At 34.2% G+C, this 18,233-nt stretch overlaps 1 protein-coding gene across 1 annotated transcript in view; it reads right to left on the bottom strand.

The window, feature by feature from the left end:
- Positions 1-1,455: 1,455 nt before the first annotated feature.
- LOC108369979 (mannosyl-oligosaccharide alpha-1,2-mannosidase IA) overlaps positions 1,456-18,233 on the bottom strand; it is a 23,172-nt gene continuing 6,394 nt past the window's right edge. Inside the window, exons 2-6 of the mRNA XM_017625211.1 lie at positions 4,967-5,579; positions 4,658-4,882; positions 2,333-2,471; positions 1,995-2,256; positions 1,456-1,915 (exon numbers count right to left, since the gene is read on the bottom strand). Coding sequence (XP_017480700.1) covers positions 1,766-1,915; positions 1,995-2,256; positions 2,333-2,471; positions 4,658-4,882; positions 4,967-5,579 — 1,389 coding nt within the window. The 3' untranslated portion in view covers positions 1,456-1,765. The remainder of the gene's footprint in view (positions 1,916-1,994; positions 2,257-2,332; positions 2,472-4,657; positions 4,883-4,966; positions 5,580-18,233) is intronic.

Raw genomic sequence — 18,233 nt, 5'->3', positions numbered from 1 at the left:
AGCCGTTAAGCAGCTAAGTATGCTCATAAAAAAAATACATTTTTTCTGTTGTATACACTGCAGCGCTGAAATTTTGCAGCTGCAAAGAAGACAATGTCATTGCCTGCAATCACTACCGCTCTCAACGCGCGTATTTTTAAACAGATATATTGTATAATAGACACTTTTACTACATTTCAAAACTCGTACCTGATATTGTCAAGCTATCAAAAATGATTAACACCTGAAATTCGAGCCAAAGCCAATAATTTTTCAACAGTAGTGGAAGAAAATTCCATAAATCGGACCCATAAATGTTTGAGTTTTTAAATATTTACCAAATATTTGGAAAATATGCCCATCTTTTTAGTGCTGAAATAGATACAGAATCATTTCTGTATATAAATTAATAGTGCAAATAGTAAAAAGAAATATGTATACAAAATTTCAAAATTAGACGGCAGCATGTGCTAGTTTCACACAAGAACGTCATCCGAACTAATATAGAAGAAAGAAAGCTAGTAAAGCCACTTTAATACGCTGTTTTGTGTTTGTGTTGAGAATTAAAAAAATTTGGCATATCTTTGTAACTCAGTGGTTGTTCTTTTATCGCTTGTTAGTAAGTAAATACATATAGTCATGACCGCGTCTATTTGAATATTCCGTTAGTTTGATCCAAATTAAGAAAAGATAACGCTTTACAACACAATTTTAAAGAGATAATGCAAGACTAATTAGCATGGTCATATCAACATTTCGAAAGATTTTCGCCTTCGCTGCTTCTATAAAAAATACAAAAATTTAACTCGGAAATGACGATAGCTATGTATGTATTTCTCATTTCATCAATGTAACCCTGAATTCCTTTCCTAAAACTCAAAATACAAAGCATCATCTGTGTCTTTTATTTCTAAATCATAGAAGATGGAAATGTCTAACCTGCACAACTATACCGAATACTAACATCCCATAGTGGGGTTGCGCATACTGAATATTGCCATTTCCGGTGGTGTCATCAACACCGGATGCTTTGTATTTCTTCCTCTAAGAATTTTGGGTAATAAATAGTTTCTACATTGGCAATTTCAAAATACGTTAAATACGTGTACAGTTTAAATACTTCTCCCTATATACATAATTATGCAGACGGCACATACGTACATACTTGGCAATATGTTTAAGAAAAGCGCTAATAGTTTTAGTTTGTTTAATGTGTTTTTGGTTTTGCTGATTTTTAAAGTCTTTCCTCATCGAAATTTAACAAAAAAGTAATTGAAAATTATAAATTTTGAAAAAAATATATATTATGTGACGTAAAAAAATTTGTTACTAATATTCGTGTGCTACTACAAGATAAGGCCTATTAAAATTTAAAACTATACAATATACATGCAATTAACAAAAAATGAAAATGGACAACAGTATACAAGTATAATATACATACATTTGTACATATGTACATATACATATAACGCATATATGTATACATATCGTGTAAGTATTCGATTACCTTCTTATTAAAAAATAAAATAAAATAATAATAATAAATAAATCGCTGAGCAAACTATATCTGTCTATGAAAAAAAAACTTCTACAGTGTGTAACGTCCGGTTAACTTTTGTATAAATCATATATGCTATAAATCAAAAAGTTCCTAAAATAAAAAAAAAGGTGTCTATGTCTTCTTAAAAAAAAAAAATTAACACTAATTGCAGAGGTTTTCATTTGGATTGAATTTGCCACATTTTAACGGCGGGCAGCAGCGTCCTTATTTTAGCACAAAATTTTAACGATTTTCGTCTGCTTGCGTCTGAGCGGGTGGCGCCGCGCGGTAGAACACATTCGCGCTACGTACGGGCAAAGGATGCGCCTCCGTGTTGAATATCCACTCATCGAGTGGCAGCAAAGAGTCGTCGGAAAAGAGCAAGTACAAGTACTAGTTAAAAGGAAGAAAAAAGAAAAAAAAAACAAAGCATTAAGTCAGAAAAATTTACAGCGCGTCGTTGATGACTCACCTTTAACGTCTCCGCCAAGAAGAAACTCTGCTGCACATCATCCTTCTGCGGCATCTCCTGATATACGTTTTTAATGCCGCAATAGCCATGTGGTGTGCGACAGTGGGCCTCTAACGCTTGCACAGCCTCCCAGCCCCAATCACGATATTTCTGATCGTGCGTCAAACGCCATAGCACAAAGTAGCTCTCGATTGTTTCCGGTCGCAGTATGTAGTATTTCTCTTGTGATTTCAAGGCACGCGCTTCGGCTGCGTCGCTGAAGCTGCAGTAAAAACAATAGATATTTGAAATTAGAAAAAAAATTTTAAATTTTTTTTATTAAGGTAATTCTCACTTACCGAAAGGCTTCAGGTCCTAATTTAGTGGCGGTTCTTGCGTAGCTCTCATGACAGGTATTTGTCAGACCCTTGCCGATTTCCATAAATTTATTAGCATATTGGTTTTGTCGCGTATTGGCTGCTAAGGCGAAGAGACCACCTGGAGGGGGAGCGCAAATAATAGGAGAGATATGTTTAGAAATACATAAGAAAGCGGATTTTTACATACATACGGAGCTAAATGTATACAGTGGAGGCGGAAATAATAGAAATGCCTAATTTTTAACTTCAATACTTATATAAAAGTTTAGGAGTGCCGTGAATTTCTTCATGATCCGATGAAACCAAAACTAAACCAAATTGGTATGGACTCAAGGGTGGTCCACCACCTTTCCGATGAAAAAATATTCGAAAACGGTTCACGTGATCCCAAGTTATTCGGTAATATACAAAAAAAAAATAATAATATTCTGATCAATTAATAACATTCTTCCTTTTTTTTACAGTCGCTCAATAAAAGGAAATGCGCAACACCGTTACCTAAAAAAAATTATCACAAATCAACGCTATTTTTTAGCTACTTGAAACTTGCACTTTACTGTACTAAAATACTCAAATTTTTTCTAGAAATTCTCAGAAAAATGGGAAATTTTCGAATTTTTTTTTTTTTTAATTTTTATAATTTGTGTACATAGTTTGAAATGCGCATTTATATGCAGTTACAAACGGAGTATACCCAAAACTGGTCAAAATAAGGTATTTCTATCATAAATAATTTCGAAGTTAAAATGAACTTAAATGAGCTTAAGACAAGCTTCTCCATTGAGCTTTTTGTTATCAATTCTTATGTAGGAGATATGCAAATGTGCCACACTGAAAATAAAATAGGATTTCCATTCTTTGCGCCGATTCGAACTGAGCAGATAATCGATTTGACAAAAAAAAAATTGTCAAAAATAATCGTTCAAATCAATCGGAAAGGAAATAAAAAATTTGATTTGGAAAATATTTGTCTAAAAATATATATATCTACTAATGACAAGAAAATCATGAATCGAACATTTTTTTTATATATTCTTTTTTTTTAATTTCCGTGAAGTAACTTTAAATGCAACACTCCTTCTACCAGTTACCCATTCTAATATAGCACTATCAAATTTTGAGAAAGGTACGTCTTAGTTTGTGTGTCTAAAGTTTTGAAATCACACAAAAACACGATGAAACACGTGAACTTAATTTTGAGATTATGGATATTTTTCCCGTTTTTTCAGATCAGGTAATTTTCCCACAATGTTTTAATATTTATGATTTTTTTTTTTTTAATTTGTGTTAAAACTTTTTCTTTTGCCGAAAAATTATGCTACTAGCGATGAAAATCGAAAGATAAACAAAGAAGTTTTGAATAATTAAATGTGCAATAAAATTTGTATGATATAGGGCCAGAAATCGATACCTGAGTGGACGATGGACCTATCTCGGCAGACAGTTCGAAAACGCCCTATCACAGAAAACTTTCCACCCTTTACGCCCGGTTCAGAATTTGGTATTTCAGGATTCGGTTCAAAAACACTACATCTCGGCTGCCGATTCAAAAACGCTCTATCTCAGCTCATTTTCAATGTATTTTTTATTTGAGATAGGTCGTTTTTGAATCGAATTCTGAAGTAGTGCGTTCTTGAAAAGTTCGATCTTCCACTCCAGGTATAGAAATAATGTTACTCATACGCCACATCGTACATGGCGTATGTGTCTCGGCGTTTTTTTTTTTTTGTAATTTTGGTGTCCTAGGGTGTTATTATTTTTTTGCGTAAAGAACCAGCACCGAAACCAAAAAGGCTTCAGAAATATTATGTTGACTCTACATCATACATTTTCCATTGTGGTCGAATCAGCACAAGAACGTTCAGGTGGTCGCCGAAAATATGTGGTTACGCCAAAAATCGTCGAAAAAAAATCATGGTATGAAACAGGACGTTCGGGGCACATCTCTCAACTGAATATATACTACATATTTTACCAAATATGCCCAAATATTCAGGAAACGAAAAAGCTGTGCGCGCCGTGTGACCACTTAATAGGTGAGTTGGGCGATGTTCAACCGCAATCCGGACGAGTTTTTACGCCGTTTCATAAACGTAGTTAAAAAATGGATTCATTATAATTCACCATACACCAAGAAACAGTCAAAGCAGTGGACTTATCCGGGTGGAGGTGGAACAAAGAAGTCCAAAATATAACATTTTGAATTTTCAAATATTCATTAATTTTCAGTACCCGTAAAACTTTGAGCGGAGGAGTCAAATCAAATTAAAATGAGGTACCCATACTTTTTCAAATTACACTCACCTGCAAAGCACGCCAAGTGATCCATTTTATGTTCCAAACGATCGAATTTCAAATCAGACACATACGTCAGACCACCCGAACTGGTGCGGATCATATGCTCATTAATCGATACCATTGCGTCATCGAACATTTCACGCGCCTCCTCATCTACCTGACCCGACTGCAGCCACGCCTTCAACAGATACTCGAAGAAACTGTCGCCCAAAGCGCCCAGCGACATGTGCACTGCAAAAAAAAAAAATAATTATATGTAGTATGTAGATATAAAGAACCACTAAATATTTTCGCACACCAACAACCACTACTCACTTTGTCCCCACTTGCCCGTCTTGGGATTGATAAAATTCGGATAGAGACCCTTTGGCTTCTCGATCTCCTTCAAAACTTGTCGTATAGTTTGTACACGTTCTCTATACAATGGATTACCAGTTATATCACTAAGGTATACAAATTCGCAATGTAATGTGCCAACTTCGGATAAAATCGAACTGCCACCTGAAGCCCAGCCATAATTCCTACTAGCACCGGTTCGTGTATTTACCAATGCATATGGTATACCGGTGGGCGTCTGGAAGGCGGGCAATAGCTTGTCAGCAATGTGTTGTGCTTTCTCTTTGTACAGATTATCACCAGTGAAGGCATAGAGTGTCAACATGCCACCCACAAAGCGTATATTCGTTTCAAATACTGATAAGTCGGCGCTAATGTTGTCAAGCGAAAATTTACGTTCGATCCAATCGCGCCCTTCTTGATACTCCTTCTCCAATCCCATCAAATAGAGTGTATCCAGGCCATCGACTATGGTTGCGCCAAGATCGTAGGCACCAAAAATACTACCCGAATGCGGGCGTTGACTCAGCGGTCGCAATTCGTTTTTACCCCAAGCGTAGAGTTTGTAATTTTCCCAAGCGTGGAGCATCATCTGGAAAGAGTAGATAAAATATAATGAATGTTAGAGGTTTTGCAAATGGTTAGTAGCGCACCGGGAACCAGTGACTAGTATAATAGGGAACTTACAAATATTTAAAATTACGAAATAATATTATCAAACTGTAAAGAAAATGTGGGAGAGGCTCTTGTAGTGAAGTAACCTTTGAGTTTACTTATGGGAGGTTCTATGAGAAAACGAACCTTAGTGCAAAAATTATTATTTTTTTTTTATATAAAACTAACAAACGTGTGCATAAGACATTTGTAAACATCGTGAATCAACCAAAATATAACAAATTAAAGCTTTAAATTAATTTTTAATACTTTGTTTTTACGTTTGGAAATCAACTTCTAAGTAAATTATTTATTTATTTACCACAATTGCATTTTCTTTTCCATATAGTTAGACAAGAATAATTCAACAGTGAGGCATGTCCCACTCGTGACAGCTACGGGCGGGACAGTTGTCAGAGGTGGGTTTACAGGGCTGATAAGCTTCATTTGTTTGTTGAGGTGGACGTAGGTGAGGAGGGGGGAAGGCGCGGTCCCGCCCATTATCGATGCCCCAAAAAAATTGTCGAATTGGTTATGTGTATAAGCTCGTATACAAACAGATCTGACACTTCTAATCAGCTTTTTAAGAAAAATTCCAAGTATGCAGTTATAAAGCCCATTCAATTAAAAAAAAATCGCGCTGATTTTTGGCAATTTTTTTTGTGGAAGGTGTTGCTCATTTTCGACTAATTGTCGAACATACTTTGTATGCAAGAGCTTGCGTAAAAAAAATTGCCAAAAATCAACCCGATTTTCTAGCAACTTCAAACTTGCACTTTGTTATACTAAAATTGAATGGGCTATATAACTGCACATTTAGAATTTTTCTTAAAAATCTTTTTAGAAACTTCGTACAAAAATTAAACAAACTTTAACAATTCCACCCAAAACTTTTAAACTTTTTATTGAGAATTTTCAGCAAAATTCTAGGTATGCACTTTTATGAGCCATTAAATTTAGGTAAAAATAAAAATTTCAAGACGGTAGGAAACCGCGTTGATTTTTAATAATTTTTTTGGTTGACGGTGCTAGGCATTTTCTTCCACTATACTAGGACAAAACGTAAGTGAATTGAACCTCTACTTGGCTTCTTATATTTTTTTAATAAATAATCTTCATTCAAAGAATTGGTTTTAACAACTTTTGATTCTAAAATTTTAGCAATAAATGAAAATGAAAAACGTGATACGCATGTAATAGACTGGAATTGATATGAAAAGTAATATATGTACATATGTATGTGTGTATACGACCGAGCGCTCCACCCGCCAGCGTTTAGAGTGAACAATTGTTTAGTACAGCCGGTCTTACTTAATTAATTACATTTTCTGAAATATAATATACCTATTTGAATTTTGACTATTAGATTAAAACAATGAAAAGGTGTAACACTGGGTTAATGTTTTAATAATTTTGTATATACCAATTGTAATCTATACAATTTGTAAGTTATAAAAACAACGACTTAAGCTGGTTATAGCTTTTTTAATGTTATTCTCAAGTATTCGCAATTCGCATTCGCACTTTCGCATTCCAAAAATTACATATACATATTACATTCGTAACGTCCCTGGTATGTACATACATACATATTTAGATAAAACAAAGAAAAAGCATACTTTTCATTTGCGCAGTAAAAGTTGCGTATACGCCATGTGAACCCAAGACTATCTATGAAAGCGCGTCCTTCTCTCAAATGGCCTTCAAATATATACATATATTATGTACATCTTTACTACCGTTCTGATGACATTAACAATTCAGAGTTTTGCTGTGTAAAATTACAAAATCGTAAATTAACAAAAATGACAAGAAGAGCATCCACAAAGGTTTTCATTGTTCAAGCTATAATGGGCGCATGCACTTTTCTAACTTACAGTATTGTATTTTTCAATCATCAGACGGGCACAAATGCATTCAACGTAAACAAAATTCAATAGCATACACTTTAATACATATGAACGTGCATACATACACACATATGATTGTATGAAAGTGGTTGGTATATTGGATCAGTGCGCGTGACGCAAGAGTATCTGATTACATGGAAGCTATTACAGAGCATATATTGTTTGCTTGTGCCACCGGTAGGCAGCAATGTGCACCGAATAGTGGCAATTAATGCCAAGTGATGCGTCACAATTGAAATAATAACAACAAATACTACAACTACTAAATGACAAAGTAGAAATGCATTTGTTATTCTATCAGCCGGCAAGGCAAACACATGCAAGTCTTTTTGAAAAATAAAATTATCGTAGCTTGAGAGCGAGCATATAGAGAATTGCTTATAAATTTCAATTAAGTACGCAGACTGGCAATCTACAAACGTATTTAACATAACCCAGTGGGAAAAATTAGAAGCGCTTTTAAATAAACGCTATCGGGAAGGGCTTTTTTCAATAAGAGCTGTATCAGCAGATCTTCCAAAACAGCTGCCAGTCTAATGCAGATGAGAAGTTGTACTATTTTCAGTGCAAAGGAATTCATATGATTTGTCGATGCCTGTCTGGTGTAAAGTTAAACTTGAACTGTGTCATTATTGTGCTATGTAAAGTTTTCCCTTCTGGGGGAAGCCGAATGAAGAAACGAGCGAGTAAGGTCGCCTATCACTTCAAAAGAATTGAAATAAGTGCTACCAGAAGGCCCGGTTTTTCTAATTTTACCGACTGGGAATTACCCAAGCACATGTTCATATACATTCAAACATATGGACAAGAACTTGTAAAGAAGTGGACCAATGGAACCACTGTGCGAAATGGCAACAAATCAAATAAATTGCAAATACTGCTTGAACTTGAACAGCACGCTCTTAGATGTAGACTCTGACACCGAAATTAATGGATGAATTACGATAATTTGTGAAGGTAAAAGTTTTAAAAAGTTAGTTAACAATTCGTAAATACTTAAAAAAACGATATAAGCATTTAACAGAAACTTCATAAGTTCTTTATTAAGAAAATTGTTATTTTTTTTCGAAATTTCGTCTTTTTATCACAAAAGAAAAAAAAACTGTGCTTTGTCAAAGTCAACATCTATTTTAGAAAGTATGTTATACATATATACGCTAGCCCAATAAAGCTTATGTACCTATACTGATTTTTTTGCAATGCAGAGATTTTTTAATTTTGTTTTCAATAACTCTATAAATATTTCATATAAGATCTGAGTATGCAATTTTGCAGCGCATATTTATATGAAGAAAATGCCTAGCACAACAAAAATAATGCGATAAATCAGTAATATATATTTTGTAGCCACTAGAAACTAGAAACTGATAGTGTTTTATTCTAAAATTCAATGGGCTACAAAACTGAATACCCGATATTTTCCTAGAAAATATAATTAACTTCTAACAGCTTTTGTTGATTTTTTTTTTGTTTAATTATGTCGGAACGAATCCGCTTTGTTCCTAACGCTACAGACCTTACTGCTTCGATTCTATCGCAGTAACAACTGGCAATTTGTATATAGAACAAAAAATATTTTCTCCTCCGATTTGTGGCGTGCGCCTTGATGTTGTCACACATATTATATGAAATACTCATCTATTAAAAACTCTTTAATTCGGTGGCTGCAGATTGAAGGTAAGACAACTTGACTTAAATGTAACGGAAGGATGGAAGGAGCCAAGTCCACTTATTTTTTTGTACAAACCTTAAATTCATATTTCCTTACAACTTTCTAGATTTTCTAATGCAATGCGATATGAATTAATTGAGAAAAAATGTTATGTCGAGTCTCGTATTTTTTGGTTCGATTCACAGATCGAATCGGAATTTAAAAATCGAATCGGAAGGGCTCAATTAATGTATTTTCGATTTAATCGATTTAAAAACGGCATCTTTATTTGAGCTATAGTAGAGGTTTCTAGGCCCTTTGAGAGCTAATCTTTGAAATTGCATTCGACATTTTTGCAAAATTTCAGAGTAAAAACTCGTAGAGCAATTTCGAAGTTTGGCTTTAAAATCGTGGTAATTTGGTTGTAAAGATCTTGAATAGCACTACAACACATTTGCTGTTCGAGTTGCATGCAAAATTGAGGGGCTAAAATAAATTTTTTTCATTTTTGAAACCATAAAACATACAACAAACAAATTGTTGAAAGAAGTCCGGTGGCTTTGTCATGTCAAAGCCAGAAGTCTTTCGTAAAACTAAGAAGACAGCACGAGCCAATCATTATATCGGCAATGTGATTTCTAACACATCGGCTTACTCTACAACTCAAAGCAAATAAAAAAAAATTGAATTGCGTTTTTCGAGGCACAAACAGGCTTTGAGTGCGTTCTGCAGGTACCTGAATGGCATACAAAAAGTTGCGATAAGGATAAAAATTTTTGTTTTTCATTGTAAGGCGCAAAATATCACAAGGCGCACGCTACAAATCGGCGGAGAAGCTCGGCCAAATACTAACATATTGTGTATGCGCCAATCCATTATTATTTTATTATTATTATTATTATTATTATTATTAATGTGCAAAATATCGTTACCTAAACATAGAAAGGCCCCAACTCATTTGCTTTCGAAATTAAACTTTGTGCAAATAAATTAATAACTAATAAATTAGTTTCAGAGATTAACAAAAGCCAGAATTTTGAAGAAATTCCCAACCTAAGAACTATAGTTTTTATAAATTTTTGTAAATACTCGGGAAAGATACAAACATTTTAGACTGAGCTTTTTTATATTAAGCTAACGATAAATTTTATTTCATTTAATATAAGGTAATTTGGCCAATTTTTATTTCAAATACTTAATTATAACTTATTTGATTTGATTCCATCTCAATTTACTAAATCCGATGTCAAAGTGTGAATTTGCTTAAACGCGTCCATTTTGGGCACCTTTTATGTTTGCAACCGTTCATTGATCATTACAACGTTTATTAATTGTAAAAATTACTTAGAAATACCAAACTGTTATTACGCTAACGTTTCTGCGTGAAATTTTCAATGGCAGCAAGGAGCGCTACAAATTACACAAAACAATAAAAAAAAAAATGTCGGAAAGGTAAACAATGCTGAAAAAATAAAGGCTCAGCTTGGGCTGGACATTTCACACAAAAACAACAGGGAAGATTCAATAGCAAAGCGTAAAATTCGCAATATCAACAAAATAGCCATGTCCTCCCCTCCCCGTGTTTCACACTAAAAAACAGGTATGTACATATGCACATATGTACATACATGGATAACAGCAAATTTAAACGCTGCGCGCCGGTTCAATAACGATGAATAGCTTTTGCTCGCTTTCATTCCATTTTTCACATCAATTTGTCGGGTTTAGAGTTTTTTTTTTAATTTTTTTCGAAGATCGTTCATCCACAAAAAAAAAATTAACGGTATTCTCAGAGTCTTGCAAAGCCCTTGCACGGTGCACGGATTGCGCGATTTGCGAAGCTGTCCCATACAAAAGCGTTGTTAACCGTGCAATCTGTGCAATCTGTGCATCGTGCAAGGGCTTTGCAAGACTCAGAGAATACCCCTATTGACAATTTTGTATGCACCACCTCCGCGGCGGCAACAACACCATCGCCATAGCAGGCCACTGATGGAAAACTTGCGACTAATCGAAGTGCCTTTTTGTCGTCACCAATTTCACTCAATGCCTGCCTGAATGCCTGATAGCTGACAATGAAACTGGACAATGGCGAAATAATTGAAAATTGCTTAGTGGAAAAAAAACAAAAGTGAAGGCAATAACAAACTAACAAAGCATCAGCAACCAACCTAAACGAGTTCTGAACGGACAATGAAAGTAAAAAGTAAAATATAAAAAAAAAAATAATAATTGAGGCAAAAGTGAGAAAACCTGTCTGACCGACTGTCGGCCAAAGAGGCTGTTAAAAAATGAATTGATGTTGGTTGGGCGAACTGGGTGACTGATTCTTTGTCGAGGTATCTTTGCAGAATGATTGGATGGTTGGCTATATGACTGATAACTTGTCATTGATATCAGTCTGGTCTGAGCTAATGCATATTTTTTTCCATATACGCTTTGCTTTTTAAATTCAGTGAAATTATACGAAATTGACATCTACTTCTCATTACGCTCGATCTAATACGAGCCGGTATATTTTGTAGTGAAGAGAAGTATCGGTTACAGTGGGCAATCGAGTATTTCTGTATCTGTTTGCGAGTGGCGCATTTTTCTAAAGTATTGTAAACTTTTGTAGTTGTAGTATTGATTGTTGTTACATTAATGATTAATTGAGGATCAATGATTTTAAATGTTATTCTAATTTTGTTCGGATCCAATTAAAATTTGGAAAAATAACTTAATAATATAAAGTATTAAAGCTCAGTTAGTCAACGACGTAGCGTAGACGTATGTTGACGCAGACACGATCTATCTTATGGAATTCGCGTGTTAACGAAAACTCACCACCGCATGGCGGTGACGTTGCCGTTGCTTCTCTCTCTCTCTATCAACAGTAAATTTGATATGCTGCTACGTACGTCAACCTACGTTTACGTTACGTCGTTGACTAACTGAGCTTTTAGAAAGTAAAAAATTTAATGCAAAGTTTTTATTAGTGGTTAATAAAAAAAAGTTGGCCCGGCACCACCCAACGGTCAAACATACTCGATGGATTTTTATTAAAAATTGTGTCGTACTTATTCAATAAAAAAATTTAATTTATCTAGCACGTCTAGATCTTCAGAAAAGAACTATAAAAGTGGCGAAAATATAATAAAATAAATCAAATTCGTCTGACGGATTCTACCTTATATTGATGAGTGGAGTAGAAATTAATGAAAAAAACGCCAAAAATCAAAAAAAAAGATTGAATAAATGATTTTAACAGAAATGATGTTTGATTTTTATTTAGACGTGCTGGAAAAATTTCGATATCAGAATCAAAAAATCTAGGAGATGGGGTCGGTTCCGTTTTTGAGATAAAACTAGTCAAAATTTTTTGACCATGTAATGAAACTTTATAATGTTCATATTTGTCTTATTCTATTTTATACCAAATGAAATGATACTATAATGCACTAACAACGCTTTCTAAGTTCATCGAAGAAGGCGGTGTGCACAGATAATTCCTTACCAGTTTAAAGAAATTTGGAAAATATTTTAAATTTGAATTCCGCCAAATCAAAGGGATAGAAATATTTTTCCACTTTCCGTCAGTATCAAAAAGTTATTTTGGCCGAAAAGTGGAGCTAACACCTTTTACCGCGACGGCGAAGCGACTGTGTCTCCTTCAAACAATTGAAAAACAATGACAAAAATTAAGCCTTTTCGTTACAACCTTCAGATAAGCTCTCAAAGCCCAAGTATGCCTACGCAATGTCCATCCGTTCAATCGAAAAAGCTGCCATCAATGGCAGTGAAAACTGTTAGCAACTGAAACGCTTGAACAAACTTAAGGACACTGAATTAGACAATGAGACACAAAAAAAAAAAGTGGGGAAAATTTACTTACAAACTAGGTGATGGTCGAGCTAGTTTGAAGCGTAGAAGCAACAGCAAACGTACAAAACAAACACAAAGAAATTAGACAAAGTCTACAAATGCGATGCGCCGGAAAATTACGCCTTTTCAATAATTCGAAAACAAAGGAGAAAAGAAAAAAAAAACACCAAAGCAATTATTGCAAAAACTATGAAAGAGCGAAAACATCGATGGCGATAACAATGACATGAGCTATGCGTATACACACACACACATACGTATGTATATGGACATACTCATACACTCGACCATCAGAGGATGACAACAAAATGCTATCGGATGGCCATTGATATTGACAATGGTCATGAGTGGTTCACTGGCTGATTGGCTGTGGGATTGCATGCAGTCTTTATACATTTGTATGTATATGTATGCACATGTATTTGCTTGTGTAAGCATAAATTCACTAAAAAACTGGGTTAAAGTCACTGTGCCAACACTGTGACTACAGATGACCATCGGCGTAGCAGCTAAATGGCTGAAAGCATAGTTGGTTGGCTGACCGGCTATCTTGCTGCAACTGGCTCTATGGGTGAGTCCCAATAGGCACACACATACATACATACACACACAAGTGAAAAGGTCGCGAGAAATTAGAGGTGGCAAGATACTAGCTATCAATGTGGCGAGGTGGAGAGACAAACAGGAAAGTGCAACAAAGCAGCTAGAGCTTCAGCCGGACGCATTTATGTATCGGTCCTGCTGTACATATATAAATATGTGCATATATGTACATAAGGGCATACATATGTACAAACACTGAAACAAAAAGTGTTAAACCATGTTACAGTTATGCTCGTCACTGTAGGTGTTCGTTAGTTTATGTGGCATGGTGACCCTCTGCTCTTGGCTGCGTTGTTTTCGATTTGACTCATATTTTAGATGCCGTTGTTTTACGACTTTTCATTGTTGTTTGTATGAACATTACGCTGTTGCTTACTTTGTATTCCCTAGTCGAGTTGGGGGGACTGCCCGCTGGCGATTTTAGTAAGCTTTTATTAACAGAGATCTAAATAATATATACTTTGGTAAATTAATTGCATTTAATTAGTTAAAAGAAAAACAAATATTGGGTCATATGAAAGGTCTCTGCGGATTTTTGTCACTACGTGGTGTTGATGCCCATACATCTGGCAACACTAATCCAGTTGCTATATTTTTAGTGAAGACAGTTCTGTAATTTTATAGCTTGATCAAGAAGTTATGTATATGTATTTGTTTGAAAATTAGTAAAATATCTGAAGAAACAGGTTATGTCACCACATACGAAACAAATGCAAAAACATATCTAAAAAAATTAAAAAAATTTGAGCATTTATGCGTTTTTTCTAAATATCTCGACTGCAGTGCACAGTGGTTCATGATTTTCTGGAGCTTTCATTTTTCAACCAATTCAATTTTGTTCTTAAATGAAAGCTTATAAGATTTGCAAGAGACCAGTTGAGCCCGATTTGTTTAATTTGTTCCTATTAAATTTTTAGTTCAAAGTGCAGGAAAAGTAGCAATTTTGAGGAAAATCGATACTCCTGTTCCAGTTAATAAATTTTACATCTCTTTATATAAATACAAGAGAAAAAATTTCAGAATTAAAAAAAAACGTGCTTAATTAAAAAAAAAATACGCATATGAAAGAGCGACAACCCAGTTCGTTTTACATTAGAGTATGTACGTTATAAAATATGTCGTTGTGAAGTGAGCCACAATAACATTGACAAAAAAGACGTAACTTGTAAAAAATTTAAAATTCAGTTTTTGATTGATATGATGGATTTCATCGAATTACAAATCCCACATCATTTTATAAAAAAATAAAAAAATTAGTCACGACTTTTTCCATTTCGGTTACGATGTTATTACGTCTTTTTGCATTTAATCTGACGATATTTAAAGGAAAAAAATAATGAAGATAAAGATCAGGATGAAGGCAAACGAAAAGATAAAGGTAAATGAAAAGATAAAGATTACGATAAAGGTAAATGAAAATGTAAAGATAAAAATGAAAAGATAAATATTATATAGTTTAACATAAAGATAAAAATAGATACAAAAACGCTTGAGAAAGACATGGAGATAGAGAAAGTGATAGGATAAGGAGGATAAAAATGAAGAAGGAGATAAATTATGCTACTTAACTCACCTTATCTCACCTCAACTCAGCTCAACTCAGCTCAACTCACTTTAACTTATCTAAACTCACTTTACTTCAATTCACTTTATCTCAACTTAACTCAACTCCCCTTAACATTAGTGGTTGAATTTCAACACTAGTAATAAAAATTAGTTGCAAGCAATTGTAGAGTTCTCCCAAAACGAAAAAAAAATCACAAGAAAAATTTTAAATTTCATAAAAAAAATCACCAAAATTACACCAAAAAATTAGTTTCTAGAAATTTTAAGTATATAGTCTTATATATCATTAAATTTTAGCACAAGAGTTTGCGTTGATTATTAATAATACATCTATACATATAATAAAATTGTAACAGGCCAATGTCTGTACATTATAGATTTTAAAGAAAATTTAATATGGGGGTATTTATTAGAGCAATAAACGCCAAATAAAAAATTTTTAGAATTTTTGTCTGTCTGTCTGTCTGTCTGTATGTATGTTTGTACGCGCATCACTCGAAAAGTAATAAATGGAATTCAATGCAGTTTTCCCCGATGTATTGCTACACGTCTAACTTAGAACATAGAAAGAAAAAATTAGAGAGTTGCCAACTGTTTGAAAATTGCAGTTGAAGTATATTCATAAGATAAAGTAAATATTCCAATATTGCTGTCAAAAGAAAGAGGTTTAAGAAGGCTCACAGCTGAAAATGTTTTTGCTGAAGGTTGCCACCTGTCTGATTTTTAACATAATTTATTTGATAAGATAAGTTGAATATTGCAATAAGAATCCAACTGGAGAGGCTTAGGAAAGTTCACTGCTGTAAATATTTTGAAGAGGGTTGCCACCTGTTTGATAGATAAATGAAATATTACAATACGGGTATCAAACAGCACAAAAATAAGCATAAGGTAAGGTATTTACTAGTATGTAATAAGAATATAAACTACACGAGACGGAGAGAATGCTTTTATTTTCCATTTCCCATGCAGATGTCCTTGAAATGTTAGGAAAAAAATTATTAAAAATCAACGCGAACTCTCAGTAACTTGCAACTCCCACTTTATTTTACTATAATTTAATGATCTATAAAACTGCATACCTAAAATTTTTCTATAAACTAAAAAAATGTTTAATTTGGTAAAAAAAATTGTATAACGTTTCAGGTTTTCTTGTTATTTTTTTTTCGTTTTGGGGGCACTCTACAATTGTTTTAACTGGATTTTATTATGTAAACTTTATTAACTGGAACAGGAGAACCGATTTTCTTCAAAATTGCTACTTTTTGCACTTTGCACTAAAATGTTTATACAATCGAATAAAAATGCATAAATCGGACTCAACTATCAAATTGGTTGAAAAAGGTATTTGAAACTTTAAAGCTCCGGTCAATTATGAATAGTTAATTCCAGTTTTAAACCACTGTGCAGCGCCACCTAGTCACAAATGGCCATATCAAAAACGGTTAAAAAAATTTCTTTGAATATGTAGATGAGTTAAATTTTAAGGTTGTGGGGTTGTCAAAACAGGCATAAACAGACATGCCATTTCAATTCATCTATGTACATCTGCTACATAGCTCTGAACAATGAAGTTTCATTTGAATTCGTGTGAACAAAGCAACCTCGATTTATGGATAAATTAAGTAATAATTACAAGGGAAATACAGCTTAACATAAATTAACGTAATTTTATGGCTCGATAATATCGACTGTAATGATGATAATAAAAAGAATGACAACATTGTGAAGAACGCCAAAATTTATGAGGACAGTTCGTAAACAAAATTCACTTCAGTATGCTTCATTATGGCAGTGGAATGAAGAGAAGACAAAGTAATATGTATGTATGAATACGAGTAATCGACGCCTGCACAGAGATATGTATATGCATACATAACATAAATACAGTGGAGTAGTATGTATGTAAATATGTATGTACCCACTGGGAAAATAGGTAAGCACCTTACGAGGTAAGCCATGTTTTCTTTCAGTTTTTAGTACCAAAATTGTCATCATGGCCAATGTCATCTACTAGTAAAGCACAAAATGAGCACCTCCAACGACACATTACGTTGTCAGTTGCAAAGTAACGTGCAGCCGAAGTTATCTCCAAGCGCCGAACTACTCCGAGCGACTTCTCTGCATTACACGTAACTTACTTTGTAAAGCGGCTCAGAAGTATGTCTGATACCAAATGTACATTCTAAATTCCTANGCTCCTAATTCCCACTGGGTATGCACATAAATATGTATGTATTTGATTCAATCACCCCCCACAATAGGGTAGGCAACCAGGCAAGTCATCAGCCAGTTGTGTAGCTCTTCACTCGAAGTAAGCAATTTGAAGCCAAGCAACGTAAAATGGATACTACTTCATGCCTATGCAAGCACATCTACGCATAAGTGTATGAAAGTGAGCAGTGAGAGGGGAAAAATTAATTCCATAATTAATTGACGTGCAAAGTAATTAAAATTGATAAAGTACAGCAAAACAAATATGTAGTCTAGTGAAATATGAGAATGTACTACATAAAGAATTACCAATTTCATTGAATTTACTTATACAGCTGGGGTTGCCATTAAAATCGTTGGGGAAAAGATTCTATCAGACATATAACACAGTTCCTTTATAAGAGTAATCACATGCTTTTTTTTGCTGATTTTGCATAAGTGTTTTATACATTTGAGGGGTCGACTATTTAAATCATTTTTTTTTACACTGTACATAAATACTTGAATATGTTGCAACTTTTTATTTTCGAACATTTTTTCTCTTGAAGTTCCTAGAAGGTTTGGACCGCATTCAGCATTTGTGGCGCTACAATATTTCCTTTCAGTGTATGTTTTATTGACGCTGCGCTATGATTGGGATCATTATCCAGCTGAAAGGTCCAGGTGTGTGCTTTTGTTTTTTACTTGGATATGCTCTTAACCATTCCACGTATTCTACGTTTAAATTTAGCGGCTGTATCTCCGATACAGCCTGCAGGCCAAGACGAAGGCGCTGGACTGTTCC

Source organism: Rhagoletis zephyria, unplaced genomic scaffold (assembly GCF_001687245.7).
Source record: "Rhagoletis zephyria isolate East Lansing unplaced genomic scaffold, Rhagoletis_zephyria_1.1 Rzeph_scaffold_03941, whole genome shotgun sequence".
In the NCBI taxonomy this organism is placed as follows: Eukaryota; Metazoa; Arthropoda; class Insecta; order Diptera; family Tephritidae; genus Rhagoletis; species Rhagoletis zephyria.
This window is presented reverse-complemented; position numbering and strand designations above follow the sequence as displayed.